This window comes from Pagrus major, chromosome 21 (genome assembly GCF_040436345.1).
Source record: "Pagrus major chromosome 21, Pma_NU_1.0".
NCBI lineage: Eukaryota > Metazoa > Chordata > Actinopteri > Spariformes > Sparidae > Pagrus > Pagrus major.
The window spans coordinates 29,511,674-29,529,875 of record NC_133235.1 but is presented as its reverse complement, the minus strand read 5'-3'; the positions used below and the strand labels follow the sequence as shown (position 1 = coordinate 29,529,875).

The 18,202-nt window shown below is 40.4% G+C and overlaps 2 protein-coding genes and 1 long non-coding RNA gene across 3 annotated transcripts; all 3 read right to left on the bottom strand.

Annotated features, from left to right (window-relative positions):
* Positions 1-884: 884 nt before the first annotated feature.
* On the bottom strand, positions 885-3,157 carry LOC141016255 (tripartite motif-containing protein 16-like). Its single transcript, XM_073490517.1, has one exon. It carries the CDS (start codon positions 2,930-2,932, stop codon positions 1,265-1,267), a length of 1,668 nt encoding a protein of 555 aa, XP_073346618.1. The 5' UTR covers positions 2,933-3,157; the 3' UTR covers positions 885-1,264.
* An 8,037-nt stretch (positions 3,158-11,194) lies between these two features.
* On the bottom strand, positions 11,195-12,638 carry LOC141016243 (macrophage mannose receptor 1-like). Its single transcript, XM_073490495.1, has 3 exons — positions 12,500-12,638; positions 11,989-12,134; positions 11,195-11,600 (listed from the first exon to the last, which is right to left on the bottom strand). Exons 1-3 carry the CDS (start codon positions 12,559-12,561, stop codon positions 11,251-11,253), a joined length of 558 nt encoding a protein of 185 aa, XP_073346596.1. The 5' UTR covers positions 12,562-12,638; the 3' UTR covers positions 11,195-11,250.
* Positions 12,639-14,276: 1,638 nt separating this feature from the next.
* Positions 14,277-15,573, bottom strand: LOC141016333 (uncharacterized). The gene is made up of 3 exons (XR_012180602.1): positions 15,533-15,573; positions 15,223-15,270; positions 14,277-14,522 (listed from the first exon to the last, which is right to left on the bottom strand). It is a non-coding gene; the product is annotated as an uncharacterized lncRNA (long non-coding RNA).
* Positions 15,574-18,202: the final 2,629 nt, after the last annotated feature.

The window sequence follows — 18,202 nt, the reverse complement described above, 5'->3', positions numbered from 1 at the left end:
AATTTAAAGTAACTCCTTTGATCGATAGGCGGCTGCCTTATCAATCGATTACTGATTAATTGTTACTGGTATATGAAATATGTTTTGTTTCCCCTTAGAAAACAAACAAAATCCGACTGAAATGACTTTTAATAATTCAATATGCTTTCTCATACCAGTGTATTGTGTTTTATTTGGATGTATTTGAAACTCGAGCATCTGTGATCCGTTACTGTAAGATACTTCTTCCACTTAATCGATGAATGATTAATCATGAATCGATTAATCGGCCTCCGGAGTTTAACCGATTGAAAATGTCTTAATCGACAACACGAGATGGATCCATCCAAAAGTATCTGACAGTAACAGATTACACGCTTCCAACGCTGTTTGAATTTAAAGTAATTTCTTTACTATCGATTACTGATTGATCGTTACTGGTATATGAAATATGTTTGTTTCCCCTTAGAAAACAAACAAAATCCAACTGAAATGACTTTTAATAATTCAATATGCTTTCTCATACCAGTATATTGTGTTTTATTTGGATGTATTTGAAACTCGAGCATCTGTAATCCGTTACTTCTGAATAATACTGGTCTGCCTCTTTACTGTGGTGCACAGGCCTGGCTCTCCCCAAACATCTTCTGCCTTTTGGACGTCAAGTCCCTCTGATGTTTATTCCCACTTCGGCAAATACAAAAAACATATAGCAGGTAACATTAAGACACCTTCTTCTGTAAATACTGCTGTAGTTTTACCTGTACTGGTACATTAAACTAATGAAGTTTGTAGGGGACCCAAACCATTTGCTGACCTGTTTCAGGGTTCCTGTACTGAACACATGATTTGAAACTTAATGTATTATTTTAGAAGTGAAGTCCAATAAACTTGAAAACGACATGTGATATTATAAAACAACTTTATTCAATGTGTAAATACAATCAGAGTCAGTCTCTCAAATGATTTCATGCACGTGACGTTTGTTTGACCAGAATCTCAGCTATGGACAAAGAAAAACAGAACAATGTCCTTTATTAATGAAGATCATAATAACACCCGCTGGTCCTGCCACCTTAAGAGACGCTAACATTTTTATTGGCATTTATTCAGATAGGACAGCAACAAGACTGAGACAGGAAATGTGGAGATGTCAAAGTCCCGCCCATCATGTTTGACTGACAGGTGAAGACACGACACAACAATCAGCCACAAACATGAAGACAGAATAAGTTTAAGAGTTAAAACTCAGAGTTTAACTCACTGTCCCTTAAATGACTTCTGTCTATTTGACTTTACTGAACTCAGCAGTGGATTCATAATAAACCAAAAGTCCAGCATAGAGAGGCTGAGTGAATGTGGTCTGGACTCTGTGGAGGAGAGTGATAGTTTCAGAGACGCTGTAGAAGGACAGAATACCTGCACTGTGATCCAGGTACACTCCAAGTCTGGAGGACCGAGGACCTGAGACGGGAGTTTCAACTTTGTTGTGATAAAAGTTATAACTGTTATTGACACAATGTAATGACCAAGATTTGTCATTTCGTCCAAACCCACTCACATCCCCTGTTCTGTTGATACTCTTGTATGCGACTGCTACATAAACTCCTCTTCTCCACTCCACCTCCCAGTAACAACGTCCAGTCAGACTCTCTCTACTCAGGACCTGATAATAGGAAGTGAATCTGTCTGGGTGACTAGAATAAGACTGTGGTTGACTGATGTATGTTACTTTTCTGTTCCCCTCAGATAATAACAGATGTTTGTATACTGTGTTTGGATCCAGTGTGATTTCACGTGAATATCTTAAGAGTCCAGCTCTGGTCTTGTTCTCTGGTTGTGGGTTTGACAGTAAAACATCCACTTCAGTCACTGTCAGTGAGATGTTTGTCCATGTCTCTCTCAGGACGTCCTGTAGTTTGTCTCTGACCTCTGACACAGCTGCTGTCACATCCTCAAAGTATCTCCGAGGACGGATATTGATGCTGGATGAGTGTGTAGACTCACTGAGTGCTGACAGTGAGGGGTAGTTGTGTAGAAACTGGTTGTGATCCTCTGTGTGTGAGAGCTTCTTCAGCTCAGCGTCTTTCCTCTTCAGCTCAGTGATCTCCTGCTCCAGCTTCTCCTGAAGCTCTTTGACTCGACTCACTTCAGTTTCCTGCTGGGATCTGACCTGCTGCTTCACATCAGAGCGTCTTTTCTCCATGAGACGGATCAGCTCGGTGAAGATCTTCTCACTGTGCTCCACTGCTTTATCAGCAGAGCCATTGATGGCCTCCACCTCCTGTTGAAGCACCTTCACATCTTCCTCTCTGTCCTGGATTCTCTGCTGGATGTTTTGTCGACTCACCTCCAGCTCTCTCTGCCTCTCAGTCCTCGCTGCTGCAGCTGACACTGTGTCGTGGCCTTTATGTTCGTCCACAGAGCAGAGATAACAGATACACTGCTGATCAGTACGGCAGAACATCTTCATCACCTCATCGTGACGAGAGCAGATGTTCTCCTTGAGCTTCTCTGACGGCTCCACCAGCTTGTGTTTCTTTAAAGGAGCTGCTTCATAGTGAGGCTGCAGGTGTTTATCACAGTAAGAGGCCAAACAGACCAGACAGGACTTAACTGCTCTCAGTTTCCTCCCAGTGCAGACATCACAGGCCACATCTTCAGCTCCAGCATAGCAGAGATCAGCAGGAGCAGCTTGGAGTCCAGTCTTCTTCAGCTCCTCCACTAAAACTGCTAACATGGTGTTTTTCACCAGGACAGGCCTCGGTGTGAAGCTCTGCCTACACTGAGGGCAGCTGTGGGTTTGATTCTCATCCTCATTATCCCAGTGATCTTTAATACAGTTCATGCAGTAGCTGTGTCCACAGGGAATTGTCACCGGATCCTTCAGTAGATCCAAACAGATGGAACAAGAGAAAGTTTCCTCATCCAGCTGAAGTCGTCTCTGCGCCATTTCACCTCCGAGTGTCAACGACTGTCTGAGATTCACTTCCTGATAACTGAAACTAGTCTGAGCTCTGATCTGAACAACATGAGCTTCCGCAGTGAATGAGGCTCGTCAGCTCCTTCACTTCCTGGTTACACCCTCATTCAAAGTGCAGATCTGAAGGGGAGGGAACAAGGAGATATAGTGACAGAGTGGAGCTGCTGTGTTTGAGAGCAGAAAGGAGTGGCAGTGGTTATCAAGTGTTCAAGATTCAACTTTATTGCCATTATATAATACATGATTGCCCAATAACACACAGTGGTTGCCCTCTCCACTCACACACACACAGCAACTGTTTAAACAGGTATTCAAATGGCTAAAGACTGGCTGGGGATGGGTAAAGCATTAGTTGTGTTTAGCGTCACTACCTATACAGTAGGAAAGGGGCAGAAAACCTCAAGATGGCAATGTGAGAAAACCCCAAATGCACTAAATCATTATCTATATATTACATGCATACAATCATCATCATTTGGAAATGATATGAATTAAATATGAATTAAACAAAGAGTAAACATTTCAGGATAATGTGTGATGTCATTCTTTTGACCCGTGGTTTGACACTGTGAGCGTTTACCTTCAGGGAGGTGTTTTAAACAAGTAAGAACCACCTAACAAGTCAACAGTAAGTCCTTTTTTACCAAATACAACTCGAATGCTGAGTGTGAAGCCTACTAAGAACTTCACAAACAATATCTCCCATTTTGTTTTATTTTTACTGTGTAATGTTTCTTAAATCATGTCAATTTTTAACACTATGAGGTGAAGCTGAGGACTTTTTTTAAAATTTTTTTTTACAACTTTCAGTAATTTGATGTATGACACAATGCACTTTTACTTTGAGGGTTTTTATCAGCCTAAAGACAAATTGAGAGGAGCTGCTTTAACCTCCACTACATCTCTGGTTAGCAGGATGACGGCGCCCTCTTGTGTCCTGCATCAGTTTTCACAGTTCACTTGTTGACCTGCTGTGATGTTCACTGCAGGAAGACATGCAGAAACTTCACTGAGCCTTTGGCAGCTTCAAACAACATCAGTAAAGACACATTTAAATATATGTGACATCACACTGTGTCAGTTTGTTCACAGGAGTCACAGCCTGTAACACTGATGATGCATTCAGGTCACACGGGAAAGACGGGAGAGAAGAGATTCACCTTTACAAATATTCTTCACATCAGCTCTCAGGTTGTAAATAGTATTTAGGAATGTGACATTTGAGGCTTTTTAAGTTCTCTGACTTCTAGAATTATGATTCAACAACATGGAAATACTTGAAACCAAACGTGAAGAATAATTTATCCATTTGATGATTTTCTGACGGCTTCAGCTCTGAACATGAACTGTGAACTTTGTGGTGTTTGAGGAGGAAAAGTGCCTCAGTTATACTCTCATATTAGTGTCACATGTTCTCCATCAGGTGACTGGTTACTTGACTGAGGCAGCAGACTTGTACTATAGACTCACTCCACGTGAGGTAGGCCTACTGAGCATTTGACAGGTGCAGATTAGTGTACCCTAAATAGGAATTAGTTGCATCAGTTCTTTATGTATATGTATTTAGGTACCATGGGGTACAACTAACTGACTAACTAGTTTTACTTTCTTTTAGGTCAGGAAGTTTTCATATCAACTTGTTTTGCCAGTGGCTTTGAATACAGTTCATGCAGTAGCTGTGTCCACAAGGAATAGTCACTGGATCCTTCAGTAGATCCAGACAGATCAAACAAGAGAAGGTTTCCTCGTCCAGCTGAACTCCTTTCTGCGCCATTTCACCTCTCAGTGTCTCAGAGTTTAAGTTCCTGGGAAAACGAATCAAGTTTGGGCTTTGATCTAAATAACTGGTGTTCCTGCAGTGGATGGCCCCTGTCAGCTCTTGCACTTCATGGTTACACCCATTTTCAAACAGTAGATCTGAAGGGGAGGGAACCTTTATGTTGTGCATTTATGTTTCCAGCGATGTTCAAACCAGAGAAATTCACACGTTTACTTAAGGTAACAACGTCTTACATTTGGTCGCCTGTTGCTACTTCTGTGATAGGGGAGCTGGTGAACGAGACTAAACTTTACATGTGCACATTTGACTGTGGGATCATTTGTGTTTCTTCGTCTTACTCGTGTTAGTGTTTATTCTCCCCAAACAGCCAGATTACCTTACTGTACGTTAGCCGTAAAATGTAACAAGAGTGAAAATAAATCCACTTTTTAATCCCCAAAATTAAAAAGTAGTCTCTGAGCTCTCCTTCTCCGGATCAGAGCAGAATCTGATTTGATCACGGGTGTTTATCCCAGCCCCAGGAGGTCTGAGCCTCAAATACAGCACATACCACAGTCATGGGGACAGCATAGCTTATGGATCGTTCATTCCTTGCTGACTATGATAAAGAAAGTGTCAGAACCGGCATTACAAGTTGTCAGGAACAGAGCGACCACTGGGAGGCGAAAGAGTTCCACTGAAACTTCACCAATGTGTTGACTTGACAAATGGGTTGTTTTTTTTTTCTCTCCTGTTTGACACACAGTGACAACTGAAGCTGAATATTAGCTGAGGTTTGTTTACATGTTGTATTGATTCAGCTGAAACTGACAATAGACAGTTGTTGTTTTTTTTTACCTTAACATATGAATTACATGTTGATTGCTCAAAGCAGTGGCTACAGAATAAGCATTAGGTTGGATTCTTTCTAAACTTTACATTAGCTCTCGGGACACTGAAGGCTGACTGGTCCAACCAAACTGCATCCATTTCTCCCCGATTTCACGTCTCCATTATAGGCTAAATGAATGAATAAACTTATGATTTGTCCTTGGGGAAACCGGAAATGATCCAGTTGTCTTTGTGACAGCAGCACCAATAGTTTTTGGAAATAGTGAAGTGGAAACAACAACTTTCCTCCTCTAAGTTAAATAAGTATTATCCACTTACCTGCCTCAACTCTTGGTGATTTCTGAAGTTTCCTGACAGACATAGCTGTACTCGTTGCTACAGTATCTGCTAACTGCTGCTTACTGTAGCTGCTGTTAGCTCAGTTAGCTGTGCAGCTAGCTTACTCTGCCCTGTCATTATCTCCTCCCCCCCATGCCGATGGAAGGTGAAGTTTCCACAAAACAGTTGTGGTTCATACAACAGGCTTGCAGCATGCTCCTAAACAACTGAAGTCGATGGGGACTTTAATTCTCCGGAAGCTCGAGATACCAAAACTGATTTGATTAGATGCTATTTATACCCTCGACATGCAGTTGAGCTCGTGCAGCCACCTCAGACGGGGGGCACACCGACACTAAAATGGTTTAAATAACATCTTTTCAGATTAATTTGGGATCTTAGGGTTTTTCCAGAGACTTGGATTACATTACATGATCTCTGTGGAGCTATTTTACTTTTACGTTGAAGCTCCAGAATTGTGAATTATGTAGTACCAAACTTCAGCTGACTTTCCATCAAAATAGTGGTGAATAGGCTAGATAATGACTAATAATGACTTTTTCATTTTTGGGTGAGCTGTTCTCAAAAAAAAATGTCAGTTTTCTCTATCTTAAACTATCTCGAAAATCCATATTAAAATGACTAAGAAGAACTTTGGACCGAAGCGGTACAACACCAGCGCCTGCTGATGTAAAGATCTGCATCACAGTGTGGATCGCGACGAGGCAACGTATTTATATGTGATGATATATGTGATCAGACATGAGCACAGGCATTAATAATAACAATATAAAAACAGCAGTCTTTACGCCGATGATGATCATATATATATATATATATATATATATATATATATATATATATATATATATATATATATATGTATATATATATATATATATAGATATCATCATCAGAGGAATCACTGTTTCATAAACACTTAAAAGTTCCTCGTAGTCACTTAATAAATAAGATGGAATAACGTACGCTTCTCAGCAGCATCAGACTCTCCTCCCGTTCTATACTAATGCAGCATGACGATCACATTGCTGCTGTGTTATCAGTCTCAAGCTGGTGCCCCAGCACGGAGAGGCATGTGGTTCATGTGTCAAATCAAAGTGGAGCTTCCGGAGCTTCTGGGCAGCAGCCTGTTCAGTGTTTCATGTTGCCCCTTCAGAGCCAAACAAGTGCACCAGGTTTCCTATTTTTAGTCAAGAATGTCATAACAGGAAGGTGGGACTGGAGTCTGCAGGAGATCCTGCTGTTTCTTTTTCTTTTTTTTTTTAAAGTGAGACTCATTAACCCGACTGTTGTCTGAGTACAACTCATATTCGTAAGAGACACATTAAATGTTGTGGTAACACAAAAATATGATATACTGGATAATGATGGGTTGCTGGAGAACAGACTGGGAAATATTCCACTAATAAGTCATTGGGTAACGATTGGTTCATAAATATCTGTGAATCAACATACTGAACACTTTCGTCATGAGTTGTTCCTGATTTATTATCAACCACCTGCTGATCGGCACAAACTAGTGTTGACTCATTAATTACTAATTACTTAATCATTAGTTACTCTTTTTTGATCGGCACAAACTAGTGATGACTCATTAATTACTAATTACTTAATCATTAGTTAATCTTTTTTGATCGGCACAAACTAGTGATGACTCATTAATTACTAATTACTTAATCATTAGTTACTCTTTTTTGATCCCACAAACTAGTGTTGACTCATTAATTACTAATTACTTTATCATTAGTTACTCTTTTTTGATCGACACAAACTAGTGATGACTCATTAATTACTAATTACTTAATCATTAGTTACTCTTTTTTGATCGGCACAAACTAGTGATGACTCATTAATTACTAATTACTTAATCATTAGTTACTCTTTTTTGATCAGCACAAACTAGTGATGACTCATTAATTACTAATTACTTAATCATTAGTTACTTTATTTTGACCCCACAAACTAGTGTTGACTCATTAATTACTAATTACTTAATCATTAGTTACTCTTTTTTGATCGGCACAAACTAGTGATGACTCATTAATTACTAATTACTTAATCATTAGTTACTCTTTTTTGATCGGCACAAACTAGTGATGACTCATTAATTACTAATTACTTAATCATTAGTTACTCTTTTTTGATCGGCAAACTAGTGATGACTCATTAATTACTAATTACTTAATACTTGAAGACCAAAGAGCACCAAGGAGTCATGGACCTTCCTCCATAGTCACGTGACCTTGTGTCATTAGATTTTACACTAACTTGTGGAGTCCATGCCAACTCGAATTCATGCTGTAATTAAAGCAAAAGGGGAACGTACCAAATACAGAGATATTCTTAAATTCAAGCACATTTTTCAAAGAAGCTGCTGGGCCTACTGTATAATTAATTAGACCAAAAAAAACACTGTATCCTTTGTCTGTCACTGAAACATTCTGATCCTCTACAGCGGCTCTCAGTTATTTCAGCCTTTAGTCTGAACGAGTGTTAATAAGACTTGAGGACAAAGTCACAACTAGTCTCTGACGGCTTCAACTTATTGCGTGTTCAGGAACGACAGCCAGATGGTGGTGTGTGTCCCTCTGGAGTCCTCTGCCTGAGCCGAAAGCTTGCAGGCTTTGCGTCATTAAAACTAAGCAGGCGCTGACACGTCTTCACTTACCGTGCATCCACTCTGCCCACTGATGGAGTCAACTCTCTTTTAATCGTAGCTGCAGGCGCTGACCCTTTCTTGTATCACACAAGCCCGATCTAAACCAACTGTGGCAGTAAATCAGCCTTTGTTTTAGAGAAATACCTCAGACTTGGTGCCGTTAACGAAGCAGCTGTCTGCAGAGCCAGTGTGATGATTAAGTCAGATCTGATAAAAATGTTTCTTTCACAACTCCAGCAGATACATTTCAACCGCTGGCAGAAATACAGTCTTTTCTTTTTCACTTCACTTTACTTTACTTTAATTCAGGCGACAATTATCGTGTGAACCATATGATATGTTCTATCTAGAGACACTGAGACGCAGTTATTTTATTTTCACCATTCATTTGACTGCTTTCATCTTCTTTGGACTTTATCAGATAACCTAGATTACAGACGACAAAAAAGAATAATGCTGGGGAAAACTGAGGAACGTGGACTCCTGTTATCAAACCGTTCATCTCTATTTCATCTAGTAGCAGCTTTACATGTAGAATCAGCTTTGTTTCGGTCATCCAACCTTGGAATATTAGTCTACCTGTAACATGGTATGTAATAAAGCTGATTAACAGCTCACCTGTGAAGTGCATGTCTCATTTAAACTCCTGAGGTTGAAGATCAGGGTTCAAATCTTCCCTGTAGTTTTTGCTGCAAGGAGTAAACTTTTGCTGCCATAAAAAACTTAAATTTTGAACCACAAGAAGTTGAAAAGTTGTCTAAAATAGCATTGAAAAAGCTTTAATTTTGAACCCTGTAAGGATGGCTTTCTCGTCTCGTCTGAAAAAGACAAAAAAAGATGTCCACTGTCTTTTCAACGTTGGCAAAGACTTCTTTAGGATATGTTTTTGTTCATTGATAAATGCTGTGATGTACGAAAGGATTTCACCTTCACACTGCTTTTGCAAAGAAGTTCGAACATCCTATAGATTCTGTTACAAGTTGAAAATATGGTTATTGAAATGCCATTGAAATGAAGGTTATAATCCGAACCCCTCAGTGCCAGTTCTTATCAAACTGTCGACCAGTTTCAGTCGACTTCACCTGCAAATCATAAAAACATTAATTGGTCTTTGCTGTTATCAGGTGAGATAAAATCCACAAGCCACTAATACATGAAGTGAATTGGACTTTTTTCACAGTACAGAGACAATCTGGCACTTCAGGTTCACGACCTTTCTCCATTGCAGTTAAACAGTATGCTACAGTATGTTTCTGAGAGATAGGCAGCATAGTAACAGAATATTGGTTAATAGTTTGTCAGCACTGCTGAGTTTAGACCGTTTGACTGGAGTTTGGTCAAAAAACCTGGATTAGAGCAGGGAATGGACTCACTCTTCAAAATTTTAATTTAGATAAATAGACATCATGGACCCATATAAAACTTTGTTGAAAAGTTGATTTTTTTAGTCTCTTTGGGATGGCCAGACGGGTCAGCCACCATCCCAAAGACACTCAAAAATCAGCTTTTCTTACAAATAGGTCCTTTAACCCTCATGCAACTGATAAAAGATAATAAAAAAGAATTTACTCAGACCACAAAAAATGTCCCATGTCAAAACCTGCCATAAAAATACGATATATTAATATTATTTTCAACTTTCACTGTGTTACATTTTTCACCCAACATCAGCCCTGATAATAATTACCAAATGTTTGTTCATTTTCAGGATTTTAACCCCTTTAAATATCAGTTTGTTTACATGATGCCACTGTATTTTTAAATAAAAAACGCAATTTTTATTTTTTATTTTCAGTATAATTAATAGTAGTAGTGATAGTCATAGTATTTTTATAGTAGGTTTTGACGTGGAACATTTTTAAAAAAAATGTTAATGTGGTCTGATTAGTTGAATGAGGGTTAAGTTTTATTATGAGGCAGCGTATATTTGGCCGATGGGCAAAAATTCAGGTAAATTGCCTTAACTAGTGAAAATAAATAAATAAAAATAAATAAATTAATAATAATAAATAAAACTCATCCAGGACCACAGAATGAAAGGCTGATAACATGGGACGCCTGATTTTTATGCTGTGTGACAGTTTTAGCTGTGTATTATAAACATATCGGGCTGGTATTGAAATTTAAAAGAAAAAACATCGACTCTCGACTTTTATTTAGACTTTTATTGACAGACAAAAACAAATATAAGTTTGTGTCTTCAGTCTTCACTGTCCCCTCTTAAAAACTTAACATGAGTGTCAGCAGTATGCATACAGAGGAAATAACATGTACAGTGAGTGTCATTCAAATATACATATTATTTGCTGCAAATGTGTTATATCAGCAAAGGTGACAGAGTTTTGCATTTCTGTAAATTCGAGAGACATCTCGCAACATTTTCTGACATCAGGATTAATCACCAAAATTTAGATTCAAACACCAAGGATCCTTTTCAATAAGAGGATGAAAACATTTTCTAATGTGTTAACAGATCTAATGTAGAGCGCATGCATGTCCTAAAATATGGAGTGAAACTACTGAGATAAACTGCTGCAGGGTAAGTGGTATCTGTTTTGTTGTGAGCTGTGTTTGAGCTTCAGGTGAGAGTGGAAATTCTCTCTGCTACGTTCCTGAACCCGTCACCTACGACACACGTCAGAGCCACTGGTCCGAATCAAAAGAAGGAGCTGAGAGAAACTAAAACTTCTGACAGATGAAATGAAACTCATCGTAGTCAGACTTGCTGAACCACTGATGGCCCTCAGCTCTGCTCATGACAGCACTCCTGTCACAATCCCCTGTTTTTTCCCCTGGAGCCCAGCGGTTGAACTCTAAGCAATAATCAGCGACCCAGAACCACACCTCCAGGATGCAGGTGTAGTGAAGGCCCAGCCACACGTAGGGAGTCCCGGCTCTCCTGGCCTCCAGCTCAGCCAGGGTCTGGTCATCTTCATCAAGGATGGTAGCCAGGTCCATGTCTCTCTCCCTGCAGTACTCCAGGGCATGTTCCCACATCTTCTTCTGCTTGATCAGCTGAAAGGGTGAATCTACAAATAAATGAAAACATTGGTGTGAAATGAATTGAAACTGAGTATCGAAGCACTGAACAGGGTTATTAACGGCGCATACACAACCAGGATTGTTGAACTGTGTGTTCTCATCTACTAGAGAGTAAAAGTCAAAGGGACAAAACGGAGAACAAGGATGTGAGATGAGAAAAATATCATCTGCACATAAAAATGTCTTTGAAGCACCACTCGGCTCTTCTGTTTCCTCATGGACTCACATGAAGCTTTCAAGTGATTTTGTTTCCTGTTTGTCATTATAATGTAAACGCTTTTTGTCAACATGTTACTGTAATGGAGACACTGAACTCATCCCTGTCTATCATCAGTTACTGTGTGTGTGTGTGTGTGGATCAGAACATTTCTGTACCTATTTTCTTGCCGTAGATCTCAACTTCACACAGAATCAAAGGCCTTTCTTCTGGAAAGACCACGGTGACGTAGCGCCCTGACACTTGTTTAGTACAAGTATAGTCATTCCACTGCCCTTTTTTGAAGTTTGTCATATTTGTACAGCTGAAAGAAAGAGAAAGAGGAACAGACAGTTGGAGGGAGATTAACAGAAAGGCCATAAACAGTGATGCTTCTGTGGGATGAAATCTCTGATTCGCTCTGAAGAAGCTGAAAAAAGGTAGAAAGTCCCACAGTCACCTCGGCGTCAAACACACAATGACACAGAAACAGTTTCCACCCATAATCCTGAACCTTTTGTTGGTTTCACCACATCTGTTATATTCAAGGTTCAATTCTGCAACATTCAATATATTTAGTCAGTTCTAATCCTCGAGGCCAATCATGGACACATCACATGCAGAGTAAAAACACTGGACATACAGAAGCTTGAAAATGTGAAGATATTTAAAGTAACATGAAGGTATTACATTGGGTTGTTGGTGCCGTTGTTCTCACGAGAGTTCCCGATGTGGATCTGAGCACCGCTCATATCAGTATTGTGTTGGTTAATGTTGTAGATACTGATACAAGAAATGTTGTAGACACCCAGCAGGTCAATTCTCCACCAGGGGTCCTTCAGCTTGGGGATGGTGTTTGCACAAACTTCCTCATCCCCATCAGTCGCTCTTACAGAAGAGTAGGGGACCTGTTTGTTAGCTGTGAAGTTTGATGACTGGGATGTGATGCTGTTTGTTGTGTCAATGAGATCTGTGTAAGAAAACAAAACAACGCAGAAACGATTCACTTTAAAATATTAAGAATCCATGAATGTCTTTCTAGAAAAGAAGATTTGAAGAGAAGATTTAGAAGTTGTTAATGATGTCGTCCGCCTGAAAACTGTATAAACAAACTGACCTTAAAGGGACAACACACTTTGTTTATATGTGGCGGACCCTGCCACCTTTCCAGCTACAAAACAATATTTAAATGTTTTTACATGACTCGAGAATAATTAAACCGCTCAGTGTAAAATAATGTATTCAGTCCTACCTCCTGTTTCAGGACACTTGATGCACTGTGCACCTCCTGTGAAGTGATAAACGACAGAATATTAAATATTAAAGGATGACAATAATAATAATCATAATAAATGTATTTATATAGCACTTTTCTAAACAAGGTTATAAAGTGCGTCACAGAAAAAAATGAATCAACCGCAAATGAAAAAATAACACAACTGGAGAATAAAACACAACAAAATAAAAAAGGTCGAGTTAGAGTAAGATGATGAAACCCAAAATGTATTAAGAGTTCATGAATTAGATTTAGAAGTTGTTAATGATGTTGTCCACCTGAAAACTGTTTAAACAAACTGACCTTAAAGGGACAACACACTTTGTTTATATGTGGCGGACCCTGCCACCTTTCCAGCTTCAAACAGAGTTCTGCGGACCTTATTTTCCTCTGAGAACAGCTTGTTTATTCACTTCAATTTGTATCATTACCTCATTTATATTATAAATATTAAAATTCTGAGCTTGAATTTCTTCTCCAAAAATTACGTAGTACTCCTTTAAGTTTCAAATGATAAAACACAGGACAAACCAGAGATGAAGAGGGTGAGATGAAAACATTTTCACTGTAATGGAAACATTTGAGTCGAGCGTCATCTCCTGCATGTGTGCAGGAGCAACTCACTGATGGAGACTGGATCAGAACATTTCTGTACCTATTTTCTTGCTGTAGATCTTCACTTCACACAGAATCAAAGGCTTTGTTCCTGGTAAGACCACGGTGACGTAGCGTCCTGACACTTGTTCAGTACAGGCAAAGTTATTCCACTTCCCTTTTTTGAATTTTGTCATCTCTGTACAGCTGAAAGAAAGAGAAAGAGGAACAGACAGTTGGAGGGAGATTAACAGAAAGGCCATAAACAGTGATGCTTCTGTGGGATGAAATCTCTGATTCGCTCTGAAGAAGCTGAAAAAAGGTAGAAAGTCCCACAGTCACCTCGGCATCAAACACACAATGACACAGAAACAGTTTCCACCCATAATCCTGAACCTTTTGTTGGTTTCACCACATCTGTTATATTCAAGGTTCAATTCTGCAACATTCAATATATTTAGTCAGTTCTAATCCTCGAGGCCAATCATGGACACATCACATGCAGAGTACAAACACTGGACATACAGAAGCTTGAAAACGTGAAGCTATTTAAAGTAACATGAAGGTATTACATTGTGTTGTTGGTGCCGTTGTTCTCACGAGAGTTCCCGATGTGGATCAGAGCACCTTCGATATTGTGTTTTTTTTTGTTGTTGATTCTGATACAAGAAATGTTGTAGACATCCAGCAGGTCAATTCTCCACCAGGGGTTCAGCTCGTCATTGGTCTTTGCACAAACTTTCTTATCCCCATCAGTAGCTCTTACAGAAGAGTAGGAGACCTGTTCTTTATCTGTGTAGTTTGATGACTGGGATGTGATGCTGTTTGTTGTGTTGATGAGATCTGTGTAAGAAAACAAAACAACGCAGAATGATTCACTTTAAAATATTAAGAATCCATGAATGTCTTTCTAGAAAAGAAGATTTGAAGAGAAGATTTAGAAGTTGTTAATGATGTCGTCCGCCTGAAAACTGTATAAACAAACTGACCTTAAAGGGACAACACACTTTGTTTATATGTGGCGGACCCCGCCACCTTTCCAGCTTCAAACTGAGTTCTGCGGACCTTATTTTCCTCTGAGAACAGCTTGTTTATTCACTTCAGTTTGTATCATTACCTCATTTATATTGTAAATATTAAAATTCTGAGTTTGAATTCCTTCTTTAAATCTAATCGTGCTCCTTTAAAGCTTTAAAAGTGATAAGTAGAGTTTTGAAATCAACATGAAATAAAACAGGGAGTCAGCGTCAGTTGGGTAGGATGAGAGTAACGTGCTCAAAAGTGCGGCAACACGGTGGAGAGAGGTCTGACTGATGCGGTATGAAGTTGCACTGCAGTAATCTAAAGCGTGGAAAACTTAATGCAAATCACAGAATCAAGAATGATCTGAAATTAGAACAAACGAGACTGGACGACACTCGAAGCAAAGATCTGCATCAAAGATCACACGGAGATGTCTCACGGTTTGTGTAACGTGACTGCTCTGAAATAAAAAAATGATCAATAAATAAATACGTTTTTTTTAAAGTGCATTTAATCCTACCTCTTGCTGAGCCACGGCACCCGTTGCTGTTCTTGCACTGTGCACCTCCTGTGAAGTGTGAATATTATTTAAGTTTTAAATTTCTGTTTCCATTCAGATGTTTTTATTTCAGTAATGTCAAAGTAACTGGCAGCTATGACATCATTGCTGGGTAATACAGCAGAATTACAATATCCAGTCCTTCAACACTTAGTGCAGAGCAGTTAACAGGAAGAAAATAAACAACTACTTTTTTACTCCTGATTCACATTTTTGTGGATCTGCTCTGCGTCTCATTCTGTGTACGAGTCATTTAAAAAGAGCTGCTCACCAATCAGAGAGATGAACAACAGACGCCACAGCATCTTGACTGTGGAGGAGAAAATACAGAAATATCTATCAGTTAAATGTTGGACACAGACGACCACACACAACTAAATGAAGAGCTTTAATTGCACTAATGAATCTATTTTTAGCTGTATAAGAAAGAGAAAGACTTTGTGAGGACTCTGTAACATTAATGAAAATAAAAGACAGTTTAAGTTGCTCTAACCTCACTCACCTTGTTCACCTCCTCTCTCCACAGTGACTGATGCCCTCTCCTGCAGCTGTATATGTGTTTATCACCCCTCCCCGCTGCTGCCATATGGAAATAGACTAATCTCACTTGACATCACCTCTCCTGGTCAGCTGTTGTTTTCAGCAGTCACAGCACCTCCAGACTAATTTACATCTGTCAAAATAATATGATTTGTACGCTCCCTCGGGTCAATCTACCGTAAGGGAGCGAGTCATTTACATGCATAATACGGTGTGTGTGTAAAAATACACTTTATTTTCATATACAAATCTTCTCTTCTCTTCTGTTCTCCTCTAGGTGAAGTATATTGTTCGTACATTTGCTGTGAAATACATTTGTTTATCAGTTGCACGCTACATTTAAACAAATGTGCCGAGCTGAGGCCGATGACCGACTGCCACGTGTTGCTGAGCTCTGGTTAGCTCGACTGGAAACCCTCTTACATAAGTCACCTGGCTGAGGTGAGCGGTGGCCTCGGCAGGGTCACTCATTCACCTGTTGCTTCGCTCACTCAGACCAAAATCAGGCGTTGTGGTCGTAAACCGGCAGCGGTCCCTTTCATTTGAGCGAGGGTCGTGTGTTCAGGCTGTAACTGTGACCCGAGTCTTGTTTTTAAATGATTTCTTTCATGGCTTTATTGACAGAGAGGAGACTAGACATACAGGTCGGATTTGAACCCTGGGCAGTTACTCCGGCACTCCTCACACGCTCTACCACTACTACAGACGGGGAGGCTTCTGTTCACATCTCGAATAAGTCAAATTTCCACAGTTTTTAAATACACAATGTCCAAAGATTTTGAGGTGTAGGATCCGAAAAAGAGAAGGCTGATTAGATTCATAATAACCAGCTTTATTTCTTATTCTAAGTGTTTTTGAGGTTTTTATATCATTCTGTTGCTTCCCAATAGTGCTCCTTATGTATTCAAATCCAAAAATATACATTTTTCATGTGTTTCAAACTTGTGGGACCCAAAAAGCAGGACACGGATAAAGCTGTCGGTTAAGGTTTGAGTTCATTGTAGGATGGTTCTGAAGCAGGGAGGCGTGGAGGCTGGTTGAAGGAGGCTGATGAGGACTGGACAGGAAAGGACAGGACAGCAAGTATTAATCAGACAATCAAGAGTTTTACTCCAAGAACACACTGAGCTGCACAGGCTGGTCTGAACGGCACCGCACAGGTGAACTGATGAAGACTGTGTTGAGTGTTGATCAGTGGATGAGCTGCAGGTGTGCAGGATGATTGGCAGCAGCAGGCGGGCGGAGCATCAGCCAGAGACACAAACACTGAGGGAGGAGACAAACGCAAAGACAGGGAGCCAATCAGGAACAAGAGGGAGGAGACAAAGACAGGGAGCCAATCAGGAACAAGAGGGAGGAGACAAACGCAAAGACAGGGAGCCAATCAGGAACAAGAGGGAGGAGACAAACACCGAGAAACACAAGGAAGAGGGATGGACAAAGTCTAATCATGACGGTTTTGGTTAAAGTTTGAATGTTTTAGAGTCAAAAAGTTGTTTTTCTCGAGCCCTTCTGAAAACTTCTCCCGCTGTGACGTGACATACAGTCAGCTGCTGCTGCTGATGATGACGCTGTGACGAATAAACACCTGAGCCCGTCTAATGCTCCTGCCTCTCCTCCGTGACTGAGAGCTACAGGCCTGCGTCTGTCTGAACATGGCCACACCCATACCCCCTGTATGGGTGTGGCTGAACACGCACACACACACACACACACACACACACACACACACACACACACACACACACACACACACACACACACACACAGGAGGATGTCATTCGCTGGCTTAGGTCAGGATGTCTTTCCCCACCACAGTCGTTCAGCCAATGTGATTCTGGTTACTCCGATTCACACGAACACTAACCCTCCCTTGATGGAAGGTTCACTCCCTCTCCACTCAGAACATGTGAACAATTCCCAGCTGACCCTAAGTCCCTGAAGTCAGTTCCTCAACCTCCACTGAGAGACAGAGATAACAGTAACGTGACTTCCCATCTTCCTGAAACAGACAGCGAGGTCACAGGTCGTTTATCCCCCAGAAGATATTCTACCCACTGTTCCCAGTCTCTGATGCATGACACCGTCATCAGTGCCCATCAGCACAGGCTGGTCTCAACGGTACCACACAGGTGAACTGATGAAGACTGGAGTGAGATAGTGGCTGTGTCCAAATTCAGGGGCTGCAGCCTTCAAGGACGCGGCCTTTGCGGCCCACGAAGGCCGTGTCCTTCGGAGAGACCTTGAAGGCCACGTCCACCGTTGTTAAATGGGACGGTCCAGCCTTCGGAGTATTTCCTGGTTCCTGGTCACACACGCCAGCACACACATACGCACAAGACACGCACCTACTCACTCACTTAGGCATGCACACACAGCCGCAAACATACACTCATTAAGA